The following is a 14,288-nucleotide window of genomic DNA, read 5'->3' as shown; positions in this document are numbered from 1 at the left end:
AGCCCCACTGCCTTTGCCTCCTTGGCCACCATCTCTTTCGAGTCCTGCCTTTCCACCAGCCCCTAAAGGGCTAACTTCAGCTGCACCAGCACTTTTCCGTGGGCTGCCTGACTCAAACTTACCCCAGCCAAGCTGGAAGTTTCAATCTCTTTAGAGCTCCCTCTACTGCTCATGCCCCTGCCGCCACATCTCCACCCACCCTCAGATGCCTACGACCCATCCTTCCTCCGCCCCGCGTGTGGCATCACCAGATCCTCATCGTCAGCCTCCACAATGATGCTACCCAGCTTAATCGATGCTTCCCGTTGCACCACCATAGGGTCGATTCCCAATTGCTATGTGGACGCTCTTCTGAGCCCCTTTGCTTGGACCCGCCTCCAACCCCCGCCTTAGCCCTGCTTGTCTGAGAAGGAGGGCTTCTGCTCTCGCCACCATGGCCCATGCCCTCTGCGGCCGCCTGGCTCCGCCTCTGGTAGCCAACACTCCATCTTGGGTCTCGATCGGCCCTCGATCATCGTCCGGACACTCTCGCCACTATCAGCCGACTCTCCACCAACCACTTTCTTGCCTCCACTAGGTCCTACCTCCACCACCGTAGGAGAGGATGGAGGGCTTCGAGTCTATGGATGGTCGCACTCCCCCTTCCTCCCTTCTTGAGTCGAGCCTCCATCCTCCGAAGAAGAGGTTCGAGACACTGACCCTGAGGGCCTGGACTGATCTCTATGGTCTCGTCCTTCATGCAGGCTCCATATGGACCCCGACAACCCAACCCACTTACTGAACCCTCGCCCCCCACATGGCCAATGGGCTGGCGCACTTGGCCAAACCCAACCTCCATTGGCCCGTCCTCCGTTTGGGCTCTGGGCGGGCTCCTAACCTATTTTAGCGGGCCAAGCCCAGCGCCCGCCTCCCCCATGGCCACGTCGCACTAGGCCGCTTCAGCCCAACCCGATAGCCCCAAAGCCTGCGCTCGGTCCGATAGGCCCGAAGCCTATGCCCGATCTAAGCCGCTGCACTGACTTGCCCCCAACTCAGAGCCAGGAGCACCCATCCTCACCTCATCTCGTGATGTGGCCAAGTCGCCAACCGAGACACCCTTCACCGGTGACCTTCTCTGCGCCACCTTTAAGGGCTTCTGCCATCCATCTGAGTTTGGTGGCGACTCGGGCGAACTCGGTCTGACCCTCGGGGAACTTGGTCTGGAATAACTCAATGATGGGCCCAAAGTCTATTTAGGGGTGGATGCGGCTGTCCTCTCAGCCGTAGCCCAACTTTGGTCGCCTTCGGTTGCCTGATTTGGTTAGTGGCCAGCCACAGCCCGAAAATTGGCCGACAGCCCTGACCGAACCCCTCTCCCCCCGGCTTCGAAGGGGTCTCCACGAACATTGGCACAGGAGAAGCCTTGTGCCCATCCTTCTCCGTCGACACCGACGAAAGGGGAGGAAACCGACAATGCTCAATTCGGGCGCATCTGAAATAGATCGCCGACAGGTTTTCATAAATGAAAGCTTGTTAGAAGTTCATCACCTCCCCCTTGATGAAGATCCTCGGCTTGAGTAGCTTGAGAGCATCCACTTCTACCTCAAACCTGGCATACCCTAGTTTTCGAAGTTAATTGGTGAACCCGTTGGGCCAGCGGCCGACCGACCGCCGCCGCAATATTCTAGATCGAATCTTTTTCCCAGTACTCTAGTAGGAGGGAGAGGAACCGTATCCACACCACTACTCAATTCAGCGACTTGACGCTTAAGACAAAATCCGGCATCTATTGCTCCATGGCCAAATGTTGGCCATCCACCAACCACGAGTCACTGGCGAGCGCTGCATCCTTGTCCCCCTCGCACCTGAAACGGAGGGTCAGGTGCTCCTCCACTATCGTGAACGACTCGACATCGTAGTCGAGCTTCCCCTTGAGCCTCAGTTCCCAGGCGACCCACTCCGTCGGCACTCTTTTCCAAACTTCGGACAATAAGCATCGTAGACGCTTATGCCCTCCAAGCCTTCCCCACCCGCTCTGATGGCAGCTCAAGCATCTCCGTGAAGTGCCTCTGGAAGGTCTCGAGCTCCTCCTCCGTTATGTGATGGCTGGTCCACATTGGTTGACGTGGTGGCGCCTGAGCCACCGTCGATCAAGAGGGTAGCTTCTCCACCCCTCTAGGAGCTGGCCGATCACCACCTACATCCTTCCACTTAGCCTTCCGTTCCTCCTCTGCCATCGCCTCCCCGTCTTCTCCGTACATTCACTCATCTCCGTAGACTACCAAGTGCTCTATGAAAAGTCGCTGAGTCGCACAAAGACTGATGCACTCACCAACCGGTCTTGATTCAAGTCTATTCAGATCCATCCTGGAACCAAACAGGCCAAGAAGTGACTCGCATTTGGGGGTCGGGAGGGTTTATTAGGGGTCAAGCCTGGCCATGCATCTTCAAACGTCACCGATATCGACCTTTAAATCCTGGCCATTCGATAAAACTTCAAAGGTCTAGAATTTCTCAATTATAAGAAAACCCTGAGCTTCGCTCGAGCTCGCTCTCGCGGCCCTCTCCTTCCGTCTCTTCTCTTCATTCCGAGCACCCTTTCATTCCGTTGGACGTCTATTTACCTCCGCTCCCGTTCCCGTTCCCGTTCACTCATCTTCATTGGTTTGGGCCGCTGGTTAAGTAGCCTGCGGTCGCCGCCTCCTGTTTTTCTTCTGCGACGCAATCGGTCGAACGAGAGATGGCCGTAATAACCACCGCCAGTAAAGCCTTCAAGGCGCCATGGGCTCGCCTCCTCTCTCTGCGCTCCCTCTCCCAACTTCCCAACGGCGCCGCAATCCATCTCGCCGCCGCGCGAAGGCCTTCGATCCGGTCCCTCCTTCCCCCCTCAAAAGCCGAGCCCCAGCTCGTCCGTTGCTTCTCGGCCAGTACAGTGATGGGGGACCGGGTGGTCCAGGAGCTGCTGGCCGAGGTGGAGAGGGAGAAGCAGCGAGAGAGAGAGGAGAAGAAGAAAGCTGGGATAGAGGTCGACGAGGAGGAAGAAGAGGAGGACTACATGGGGGTGGGCCCGCTTATAGAGAAGCTGGAGAAGAAGAAGGTCAAGGATCTCGACAATATCGATCAGTTCTGGGCGCCCACCGACTCCGAGAGCGATGACGACGAGCGCTTCTCGCCTGACGAGGTGAAGAAGCGTGCGGAGGAGTTCGAGAAGAAGTGCAAGCGGCATGCGGAGCTGCTCAAGAACTTCGCTGAGGCTGGTACCGGAACAATATCTCCATCATTTGCCCTTCCTTTTCTCTAAGTTTTGGATTTAAATGTTTTATGGACTGTGGAAAGAGTTTGACAGGAAATAGAAATCGTATCACTTGTATACATCCACCTGACCTTTTGAATGGCCCAACTGCTTAGATATTAGTGCTTAGATTCAATAGAGGGTAAGCTGTTGTTTTTTGGGTATGGTGATTACTAGTCTGCTTCTCGCTGTGAAGGGAAGGTGAATAGTTCCAAAGACATGACTTTCGTTTTCCCTTTTCTCGAGAAGCTGAAAATGTAAGTCATCCAAGAATGAGTGTTAAAAGCAGTTCGTAGTTGATTTCTAATATACTGCCTGTTAAGTGAGAGGAGTGAATGATACATGAGGATATTTGGTGCTGAGCCCATGTAGTTGGGACGAGGGTGGATGCTTCCATTTGTTTTTTCTGTTTTCTTTGCTGCAAGTCACTGAATCTTGTGACACTAAAGGTGCAGATAACAAAAGAGAGATGCACTTCCTTTCAGACATCTAACAATACTGAGTGTAGAAATAAAATACAGCAATAGGCTTTTTGTACAAGGGATTTTCATTGACTATGTTTTCAGCACTGGGGGCTTTTTTGGTTTTTAAGGTCTTGAGGTGTTGTCAAAGATAATGGAGAGAGAACTACATGTGATGTTGAGCAAAGGAACAAGCATATGAATGATGCATAGTCCTACCAAATGTTTTCAATTCCTTCTAACCTGCATAATTTCTGGTTGCGTACAAATATTTTCATGTCTTAGTTATTGATTCATAAAAGAACATTTTCATTCTGCATAGTTGTTTCTGTTCACTCTGTAGATATATGTTACTTCCATGTGCTCATGTCTTGCAGATTTCTCAGCTGCACGGTTAAATTGATTGGTTGTAAGCACTTACCATAAAAGTGTTTGATATTCAGATATTGGATTTTGTCTGTTTTCATCAATGTGATCATAATGTCGCAGCTTAGATGCTTAAACTAACTGGTTGCCAACATTCTTTTTGTGAGCATGGTCGATTGTTAATTTGAATTTAGTGGGTTCAAAAATATATGTAGAAGATGTCTAAGGTGAATCATTTGTTAGACAAGGTTTTTATGACTTTATATTACTCCTTTCTGAATCTTTCTGGTTTGCATCATTGTGAAATGAGATGCAGAACATCCCACATTTTGATACTGATTTTAATGTCTCGGATAATTTTAGTTGCCTTCCCTGATTTTTTTCTTTCATTGGGCATAGCTAGTGAATTTTACATCTTCTGATAAAATCTGCTACATCTTCACTGACATTTGAGTTGTGGTAACACATTTACGTCTTTGTATTTCTGAAACAGAAACTCTGGATGAAGCTCATAAATGGATGACAAGAATTGACAAATTTGAGGAGCGATATTTGAAACTGCCATTGGAGTACAGGGTTATCGGTGATTTGATGAATCGCCTGAAGGAGACAACTGAGAGAAAAGACAGATTCATTCTTCTACAGAAGCTAAATCGTGCTGTGAGGCTGATGGAGTGCAAAGAGGCCTATGACCCAAACAATCCTGGAAATTTTGGAGTCATCCAGCGTCAGCATGTTGGTTCTCCCGAGGATGTGGTGGATAATGCTGGATTTGAAAGGGAAAAGCAAATGATTCAAGGGGCCAGTCTTGGAGAAGATGACGAAGATTTCTCTGAAGCAAAAGAGAAGGATGATTTACTATTGGAGAAACTAAATGCCATAGAGAAAAGGATTGAGGAGAAGCTGGCAGAACTGGACCATACATTTGGAAAGAAGGGCAGAGTTCTGGAGGAGGACATCAGAGAGCTGGTAGAGGAGAGAAATTCTTTGACAGAAAAGAAAAGAAGACCTCTCTATCGGAAAGTAAGTGCTGGCATCACTACAAAGCTTATTTCACAAGCTAAACAATTACTTATCTTCCGAGGAGTATGTTTTCTGTATATTTATATTATGACTTTATTTTTTTACCTTGATTTTTAAATTTATTTAAGAAGCTTATAATGATATTTGTAATCAATCCACGGACCATGGTTGCAGATAAGCTGTGCGAAAGTTATGTGCTGTAATTGATCAATATTTTTTGAGGTGTTTAATCTAGGAACTAGATTTGCAGCCATAGAGTGGATTTGAGGCTGTTTTTTAGGAAGTTCTTTTTGGCTTCATGATCTAGGTTGACCAGCTTATCCTTCTGCAGACAAGGGCAAATATACTCAGGGGAAGATCCTTCTGAGAGCATTTACGTATCTGTATAGGTATTCCTCTAGTATTGCCCTTTTCGTGTTTGCTTCTTTATCAACCTAGCTGCATCTGATACCTTCCATATCCCTTTCCTCAAGCCTGGACCGCTACAATCCTCACGAGCAGGCACCCCAATTTTTTGATCCTCCATTTGTCCACCAAGTAATCACTCCCACGCATAATAATATCTTGTCGGTAATGCAAACTCTTTCTCATGGTTAAGACTAAAATCTATTGGCGATATATTAGCATCATCCTTGTGAAGACCAATGACTATTTTTATTTCCTCCCTAAGCAAATCAAAGTCTGTGTCATGTGACTGTTCTGACATTCATAATGAGCACCTATGGACATACCAAGGAGGTGTTTATCATGCCATGTTATTTCTTTATGATGATTTATCCATTTTATTCTTTTTTTTTCAAAAAATCTGTGTATCTCTACTTACGTTGATACTCATCTTATTATTAGTAATACAAAATGGAAAAATGTTACATGTTTGTTTTCTTATACATGTGCCATTTGTAGCATACTATCTTACAAACAGTTTCCTGAAAAGATACATTTGTATGCTAAGTTTGTGGTTCAACTTTGGTTTTTCTTGCTGGGAATTCTACAAGCTGTACCTCATCTTTTGATATACAAGTTAATTTTTTTGTTGATCAATACAGGGCTTTGATGTGAAGGTAATCGATGTAAATCGGACATGCAAAGTTACAAAGGTGATAAATTTCCACTTCACTTGAATCTTTGACTAGAGGTGATTCATTTCTTTGTTAAGTGATATGTTTCTAATTTATCCTATTTCAGGGAGGGCAAGTGGTGAAGTACACTGCATTGCTTGCTACTGGAAACTACCATGGAGTTGTGGGTTTTGCTAAAGCTAAAGCTCCAACAGCTCAGGTTGCTATCCAAAGGGTAAGAGTGTGAAACTTTTCCAGATTGATATAATTATAAATTTTATATGCTAATAGAACTGAGTTTGTTGCTTGTTCAACACGTTAGCTTGTTTCTTCGCAATAAGGTACTGGGTGCTCTTTTGATGGTATATATAACTAAACCTGAAATTGGAATACTTCAATATTGATGGTTTGTCATCTAACGAAGAGAGAAGATGAAAGTACATACATTTAAATCGATTTACCAACAAGACAAAGGAGTCGGTGAAAAAGAAACAACTGGTTATCATTTACCAGAATAAGGTGATTTGGGATTTTGGATATACTTGCCGAGGCTTTGTGACAGATTTTGGAGAGGAAGTACTTTAGTTCCTGTCAGCATTTTTAGCAAAAATGGACAAACCAGAGTTAACTCCTTGACTTTGGTACCTGTCAGCAACCTAATGAAAAATAGAAAATCTGTGAGATCCTGAACAAAAAGCTGAATAAACCGTATAACCTAAAAGATAAATTACTGAATCTCTAGATTAATAATTCTAAGATTGTTGTTATTATGAACATCTCTTGATTGTTATTGTTTATTTGAAGATGTTTTGTCATGTGTCCTACAATCAACAAGGAAGTAACTTAGTGGGTTGCTCTTCTGCAATCCTCTCTGTCTAACCTATTGATATGTATGAAATATAATTAGTGGCTACACGAGAGTTTTGGTGCACACTTTCATATGTACTCAATGCGCATTTAGCATTTCTTTTAGGCAAAGACTTAATAAACAGATCAAAATGTTTTGTCTTGGTAAGTTTCATGATCCATGATTATGTTACTATATTTACAAGGCTCAGATGTAAAATTGAGTAAGGAATTTTGCAAAATTATTAAAATAAAAATACTGCAATGATGTAATAAAAATGTACACATGAACTAAACGAATCAGTTTGAGAGTATGAAGTGAATGATAACTAGTATTGCGGATTTTGAAAATCGGATGGATTCGACTCAATAGTATCTGCATTAAATGTCAAATAGAGGTCTATTGGAATAAAAAGTGGAAGCATGGTTTTAAATATTGCCTAGAATGGGATGGTACAACCAATCCCATACCATTTTGGCCAAAAATCAGTGCCAAGACATTCTTTTGGTCGCCTAAACATGTTAAGTCCGGGCATCCAGGTTGGATGGGGTCAATACCAGCTGGTACCAATAAGTACAGACCATGGTTTGGCCCGTATTGATGCATGCAGGCACCACCGAATTCCGTGTTTGATTTGACTAGTAGCATGGTTGTCCTGATAGAAGGGCATTTTTTTAAAAGAATTTGTAATGGGAGGTCAAGGGGGGCTAGCGAGGCGTCCCAAGATGCCTTTAGGCATCTTGTGAGAGGGTAAGCCTCTCCTTTGCCTAAGCTATGAGAAAAGAGGGAGAGAGAAAAAAGAGAAAGAGGGAAGCAAGAGGAGAGCGGTGGAGGGTCTCAGTAGGGAGAGGACATCGGCGACATGGAGGAAAAGGCTTTTGGATTTGGTAAGGCTCTTCATTCCCCCTCCTTTTTTTCTTTTTGGGATCAAAAAATGGCAACAACAAAAACAATTAGGAAAACTCATTTTCTTAAATTCCTGACGTGTTGTGGGGTGGACAGCACCCTAAAACATGGTTATTTTTTGTTGTATATTTTATTTTCTGAAAATTATTAATATTTTCATATTAGACTATTAATAAAATAAAATAATTGGAAATTGAGTATAAAATTTGTTGCATGCTTGCATCAATAGTTTGCGCATGCTCCAATTTTTTAATCTCAGATTAGACTATCTAGAAAACAAACCCACCAAAAACATAGTTTAAATACTCAAAATACAAAACGAAGTCACCCTAATACCCTTAAAGAATAAAATCTGAAAAAACCTGGAAAGGACTAAGAGTACAACAATTATTTTGGGTATTCCAATACTGGATTGAGACGAAGCCCCATACCATGTATCAGTATAGGATGGACTGATGCCATACTATACTGGTCAAAAAGTGGTATCATCTAGGTATTGGTATATAAAACCTTGGGTGTAAGGATATCAAATTTTTAGGAAGTTAGTGTACCCTATTCCTTAAAGAGGACGCTATTTGGATGGTTGATTTTTGTCCTAGTTATTTGGCTTGGGTAGGTGCCCATTGTTGTATTTTCTTTCGGGGCCTTTGTTTTGTTTTTCACCCCTCCAAATAGGAGAACGAGTTGGTGTACTGAATTCTCGCCCATGAATAGCAAAAAGGAAAATGGGCAACATGATAGATTAGTAGATATCTAGAACAACCTCATTCATTTGCACGTATTCATGCAGGAAAGTAAACAAATATTAGCATAAAATAAAGCCAAAGAAGCCTCATTTACCAAGAATGGTATATGTGCAAGAAATTCATCCAAAAGCACATGTTTCAAGAATCTATTCACCGAATATAAAGACTTGAACTCAAATAATTTTTGGATTTTTGGACAGGTATGTTGGAATTATTTTATGCAAATCATGAATCTCTACATAAGAGGCATTACAATAAACAGTTTAATTGCATTATGTAGGAGATCAAGTTCAGATGAAGAAAGTAGTATATCATACCCGGAATTACAAAGACGAAAGTGTAAGAAGAACTTTCATTGGCTAACTTCTTCTACTCAATTGGTTGCTTCCCATTGGGATGAAAAAAAGGAATTAATGGGTGATAGCCGGAGTCAAGCTAAAGAAGAGAGACAAAGTAAGAAAATCTCTCTTTTATGTTGGATTTCAACTCAAATGAACCTTTTGCTGCAGTGAATTCTGAGAAATGCACTTTTCTCTTGGATTTGGGGGAAAAAGAGAAGAAAGGGGATTTTAGGTCTTTACCTCGAAACCTGCCTATCAGCCTATGGCAACTTCAGTGCTTCAGATCAGTGGATAGATAATCATTCGGTGGTTGGAGCTCCACCGGGTCCTAGAGAGTGATGGTCGTGATAAATTGCCCGGGCTGCCCATAGCAGATCAACCACCAAAAGCCATCTCCTTCCCTGTTCATTTGGGGAGGAGAAGGAGAGTGGGTCGGATCGGGTTGACGAATTGGGTTGAATTTTGGTTTAATCAAAAATTGATCTGGCTGTTTAAGTTTTTTTTTTTTTTTTTTTTGACAATTTTGTCGACCAGGGTTTAGTGTTTGAGATTGTTCATTACGGAAATTTATTGGCCCTTTCATATGAAGTATAAATTTATTATAGTTGGGATCTGCACAAAGGTGGACTTGAATGGTATGTTATAGAGTTGCATGATCTTGCTACAACTTTGAATACTTGGTGTGCATAAAAGGAAGATGATTATGCATTGACCTTATTGACTATACTGCAAATTCTGACTAGTGACTTTCAAGCATTACCACCAATGCTGTCTTAAGATTTATCTGCATGCAACTAACATCTAAACCAATGTTAAGACTTAAAAGAGTGTAATACATTTGGGTTTAGCTAGTCTATTACGATGTTTTGTGTTCCTGCACCTCAGACCTATGGACTATTGTATTTAACAAGAGGGGTGAGACTTTCTTGGCTTGAGCAGGAACACTTTTACTGTGCCTACATACCGAATCAGACAAGTGAATCAATAAACTCTAGCAGCAGTGGTTGAAGTGGTAAAATTCATGAGTGCAATGATCTATAACATATTCAAGGGTACACTGCCTATAAGATACACCCCTACAAGGAGACGCATGTGCTAGTTACGATGAAACATTAATGCTAGCCATGTATCAACTCATATGACGAATGAAAGGTATGTGAAATCGTCAGATAGGAATTTGGGTTATTTGTCGTGCTTTGATAGGTAATATAAGTTAGATGGTGTGAGCCTATACTTACTGTTAAATGATTTGGGTTTTCATGAGCACTAAGTTTGAGGCAATTAAGTGTAGCACTTACGGGGACCATGATTTATAATGCTTTGGTGGAGTTCCCTTCCATGATGTATTTTTGCTGCAAAATTAGATGATATTGTTTCCTTTTGTGTGAAAGGTTGCCTTTGTATGGAAGTATGGTTGCCATGGGAAATTTAATATCTGCTTTTCCTATAATCCTCAGGCATATGAGAAATGCTTCCAGAATCTTCATTACGTGGAGCGATATGAAGGGCATACTATTGCTCATGCAATCCATATGAATTATGAGAAAACCAAGGTGCGCACACACCCAGCTCTTTTCTTGTTTAATTTCTTGCATGTCATTTCGGGTCTGATGTGTTTTAACTTTGTCCCATTTGTGTTGAAACTTCTGTCAGGTATACCTCTGGCCAGGTCCAATGAGAAGTGGGATGTCAGCAGCAAGCAGAACTGTTGAAACTGTCCTGCGTCTGGCTGGTTTCAACAATGTCAAATCAAAGGTTCACTGCTGCTAATGGAAAACTTATGCTTATGTTTCTTTTCCATGGCAGATGATTCTGATGTTGGGTTTTCTTTCAGATCATTGGCTCAAGGAACCCACTTAATGTTGTGAAGGCTCTTTTCAAAGCATTGAATGCTGTAAGTCGAACATTTACTGACATTGATCTCAGAAATTTACCTATCTTATGATTGGTCATCATGTTCAGAACTTCATGTTGCTCGATGTCATCTTTGCCATGCAGATTGAAACTCCGAAGGATGTCCAGGAGAAGTTTGGACGAACTGTTGTTGAAACATACTTGTTATGAAGCAATCACATCGGAGCACTCCATTACAATATAAAAAATTCTTCTGTTTGCAACATTTCTTGGTGTTGCAGGCTACGGGGATATCTCTCCGCAAGCTAAGCCAAATCCTCTTGATATTTTTTAGGTTGTTAGCCATTTTTGCAACCATCCTCTCTTTCCAGTCTATGTACTGAATAATCACAAGCAACTTGCATGTCCGCATAATGTATATGAAGACGAGATAAGATTGGATCATGGTTTTCTAGGCATGACAGACTTTTCGATGAGCATAGTTGAGATCTCACGCAGGTAAATCTGCAAAGATACCCCTATCAATATGTTGTTGATGCATGCTCAATTTTCTTCGTTAAGCTTTTTTAATTTTTATTTTTCTTAACCGTCTGATGGGTGTTGTTTTGCTGGTTCATGAATAGAGATAGAATGATTTTAAGACAATAAAATTATATCATAATAGTAACAAAACGGATCTATAAAAATAGGAGGCTGATATGTACACCAGGTCATTTTTCAGCATCGCTGGAACTCAATTTACATTTTAGGTTTGTTCATCACATCACAAAGACCGGTTTAGTATCCTGAAAAGCATCAGTTCCTATGATATATACATTTAGGGCGGGACTAGAAATGGGATTCATCGTTGCTTTTTCATGGATTCGGTAAGCATTTTTAGGTGTATGAAGTATGAACTTAAAGAAGTAATTTAGTTTTCTCTGATTTTTTTTGGTGTGAATAAAAAAAATTACCTTTCTTCGCACGAATCTACCATCGGTTCATCCACTGGTTGCTTTGAAAACGGCCAGGAGTTCATGGTGGGCCATTAAGCAGCGAATTTGTGAGAGGGAAAGTGTATCTTTTTTTTTTTTTTTTTTTTTGCATTGGCGGGTTCATCATACAATGCGTGTACGAATATATTCAATAAAATCAGAAAACACAAGCTCACGGAGTGTCCGAGGTAACTTCTTCTCTCCTGATCACAAGGTGCTTTGTGAATGGTTAGCCACATAAGCAGTCACCCAGTCGGCCGCCTTGTTGGCCTCTCTAAATACATACTTAACTTGAAAGGCCCCAACATCCCTTGTTATCATCGGATGTCCCGAAGCAAAGGATGATCTAAGCTCACATCTCTCGAACCCTCCTGGATCCAACCGATTATTATGGCTGAGTTGCCCTCCAAGATGACCGAATTGGCCTGTAGCACCCGCCTCGCATGTCAGAGGCCCGCAGGCAGCCCTCAATTCTACCTTGGGGACTGAAGTATCAAATAATTTGCAGCCATCTGCTGCCACTACTCTGGCGTACGGTTCTCGTATGACAAAAGAGAACCCTTGCTCCCTCCTCACTTCCATCCAGGCCATCCATTCCTTCCACTTTTGCCCGTTTCCTTGTTGGTGTGCTTTCGTACACTGTCGTGTCTACTGCCATAACGAACAAACTCTTGTTGCTGTGGTTGCTGTGTGCACTCTAGCAAGCCCCATGCCAATATAACCGCCTTATTATTCCTTAGCTCCATTTTGGCAGATGGATGGAGCAGCACTGAGACCGCACTATGAACAAAGGGAGATTGATCCTGCTAATTAGGGACGATGATGGCCCACCGATTCTACAATAATAACATATGTAACAGAGAAAGATCAAAGTTTCTGCACTCAAAATCATTCTTTATTCTTTCGGAATGGTGATTTTTTAACCCAACAATGTTATGTATAAAAGGTACCTTTGTGTCGAGGAAAAACTTCAAACAGCTCCCTCTTGGAACATATATGCTTGTGATAAGCAAGTTTGATCTTCATAATTATTCTTCATTATATCTTTTTCCTAAATATTGTTTGGTGGATATAAGGCTTATTTCAATTTATATACAATTTATATACCTATTTTATACTTGAAGCATCGATTATGTAAACTTGCTTGGGCTTGCTAATTCTAAGCACCTTCCAGTAGGCGATACATCAATTCCGTCTACTACTACCAAAATTCTATGTGCTATGTGGAATGTTGCATGCAGAATTAGCTAGAAGAGATTATATAGATAATTATTTTTCTTGAAAGATACTCTCGGGTGCTTGTTATTTGTCTATGAAAAAATTCATTCAGCTGTGTATCAACTCCATAATCAACAAATATTTTGTGTTTAGCAAACAATCTTGCGAGTTGCACCAATTTTTTTTTCTTTTCTTGGTGTTGCCAAGAACTATTCTTGTGCACATAACAAGGGCCTCGTTGCCCATTTTTCTCAGTTATTTTAACCTTGAATATTATTTTAATTTAGAAAAAACGCTCTAAACTACTTCACTAAAAAAAAGAATTTTGACCCGAGGGCGACCACTTGCTGAGAAGGAGGGGCTCCGACGAATGTGGCGGGTGGCGGTCCGTCGGCGGGCTGTGTCCTTCGGGGGTCCTGCAAGAAGCCAGTGGCCGGGGTTTCCGACGCCGTCCCTCCGATGCTTAAGTTAGAGAGAGTTATTGAGTGGAGGGAGAGAAATTATCTCCTTCCATTTTTTTCCGAGTCCCCCCTTCCCAAGAGGGAGAGGTTTTCCTTTTATAGAGGAGTACAGGATTACCTATGATGTGACGGGACAAACGAGTTACCGTCATGATTGAGCACGATCGCGTGAGTTAATGCATTGCCGTTGGAGATTAGGCTGGGGTCAATGAGTCGTCGTGGGTGATTGGATGTAGCTGTGTAGGTCAATTGGTTGCCGTGGGGGGCCTGAGGCCCATGGATAGCATGCACATTAATTGTTGAGTGAGCCGGAGATCTGCGGAGGCCATGCGCATTAACTGTTGACAGCGGTGGCAAGGCGTGGTCGAGCCGCAGAAGGATGTGACCGCAGCAGGTAGATGGTGGGGTCGGACTTCCGAGGTCAAGAATGTTGAAGTCGGGTGCCTAGGTCGGACGCCCTGAGGCCGGGCGCCTTCAGATCGGACGCCCTGAGGTCGGGCGCCTTCAGGTCAGACGCCCTGAGGCCGAGCACCTTCAGGTCGGACGCCCTGAGGCCGGGCACCTTTAGTCACGTGCTATCGATGCGTTCACATGCTTCAGGGCGATCCATTTTTTTCCCAATACTACCCCCTAACTTCTGAGTTCGAGCTGCTACGAGCTCGGGTGAGGAAAGTAGTTGTCTTTACTGTACTAGTGGGGCCAGGAAGCTTTAAAATATTTCGGCGTTTCGCGTGCTTCGGGGCATCCTTAATGAGAGGAGAC

The 14,288-nt window shown here is 43.0% G+C and overlaps 1 protein-coding gene across 1 annotated transcript; it reads left to right on the top strand.

Moving 5' to 3' along the window:
• The first annotated feature begins 1,262 nt into the window (after positions 1-1,262).
• Positions 1,263-11,398, top strand: LOC103720772 (Ribosomal protein S5 family protein). Its single transcript, XM_008810652.6, has 8 exons — positions 1,263-3,236; positions 4,592-5,121; positions 6,168-6,218; positions 6,307-6,414; positions 10,477-10,572; positions 10,673-10,774; positions 10,854-10,913; positions 11,018-11,398. The coding sequence occupies exons 1-8, from the start codon at positions 2,720-2,722 to the stop codon at positions 11,081-11,083; spliced, it is 1,530 nt and encodes a 509-aa protein (XP_008808874.4). The 5' UTR covers positions 1,263-2,719; the 3' UTR covers positions 11,084-11,398.
• Positions 11,399-14,288: the final 2,890 nt, after the last annotated feature.

Source organism: Phoenix dactylifera, chromosome 3 (assembly GCF_051530095.1).
Source record: "Phoenix dactylifera cultivar Ajwa chromosome 3, Ajwa_hap1_PhDact_Kaust_v1.1, whole genome shotgun sequence".
Taxonomy (NCBI): Eukaryota; Viridiplantae; Streptophyta; class Magnoliopsida; order Arecales; family Arecaceae; genus Phoenix; species Phoenix dactylifera.
Note: the sequence above shows the minus strand (reverse complement) of the source record. Positions and strands in the feature narration are given on the sequence as shown.

Excerpts from the sequence above, each read along its gene's own strand:
- LOC103720772 (XM_008810652.6), top strand. The coding sequence starts at position 2,720 with ATGGCCGTAATAACCACCGCCAGTAAAGCCTTCAAGGCGCCATGGGCT. Across the intron at positions 6,415-10,476 it reads CTCAGGTTGCTATCCAAAGG|GCATATGAGAAATGCTTCCA; the intron begins GTAAGAGTGTGA and ends TATAATCCTCAG. Across the intron at positions 10,573-10,672 it reads TGAATTATGAGAAAACCAAG|GTATACCTCTGGCCAGGTCC; the intron begins GTGCGCACACAC and ends AACTTCTGTCAG.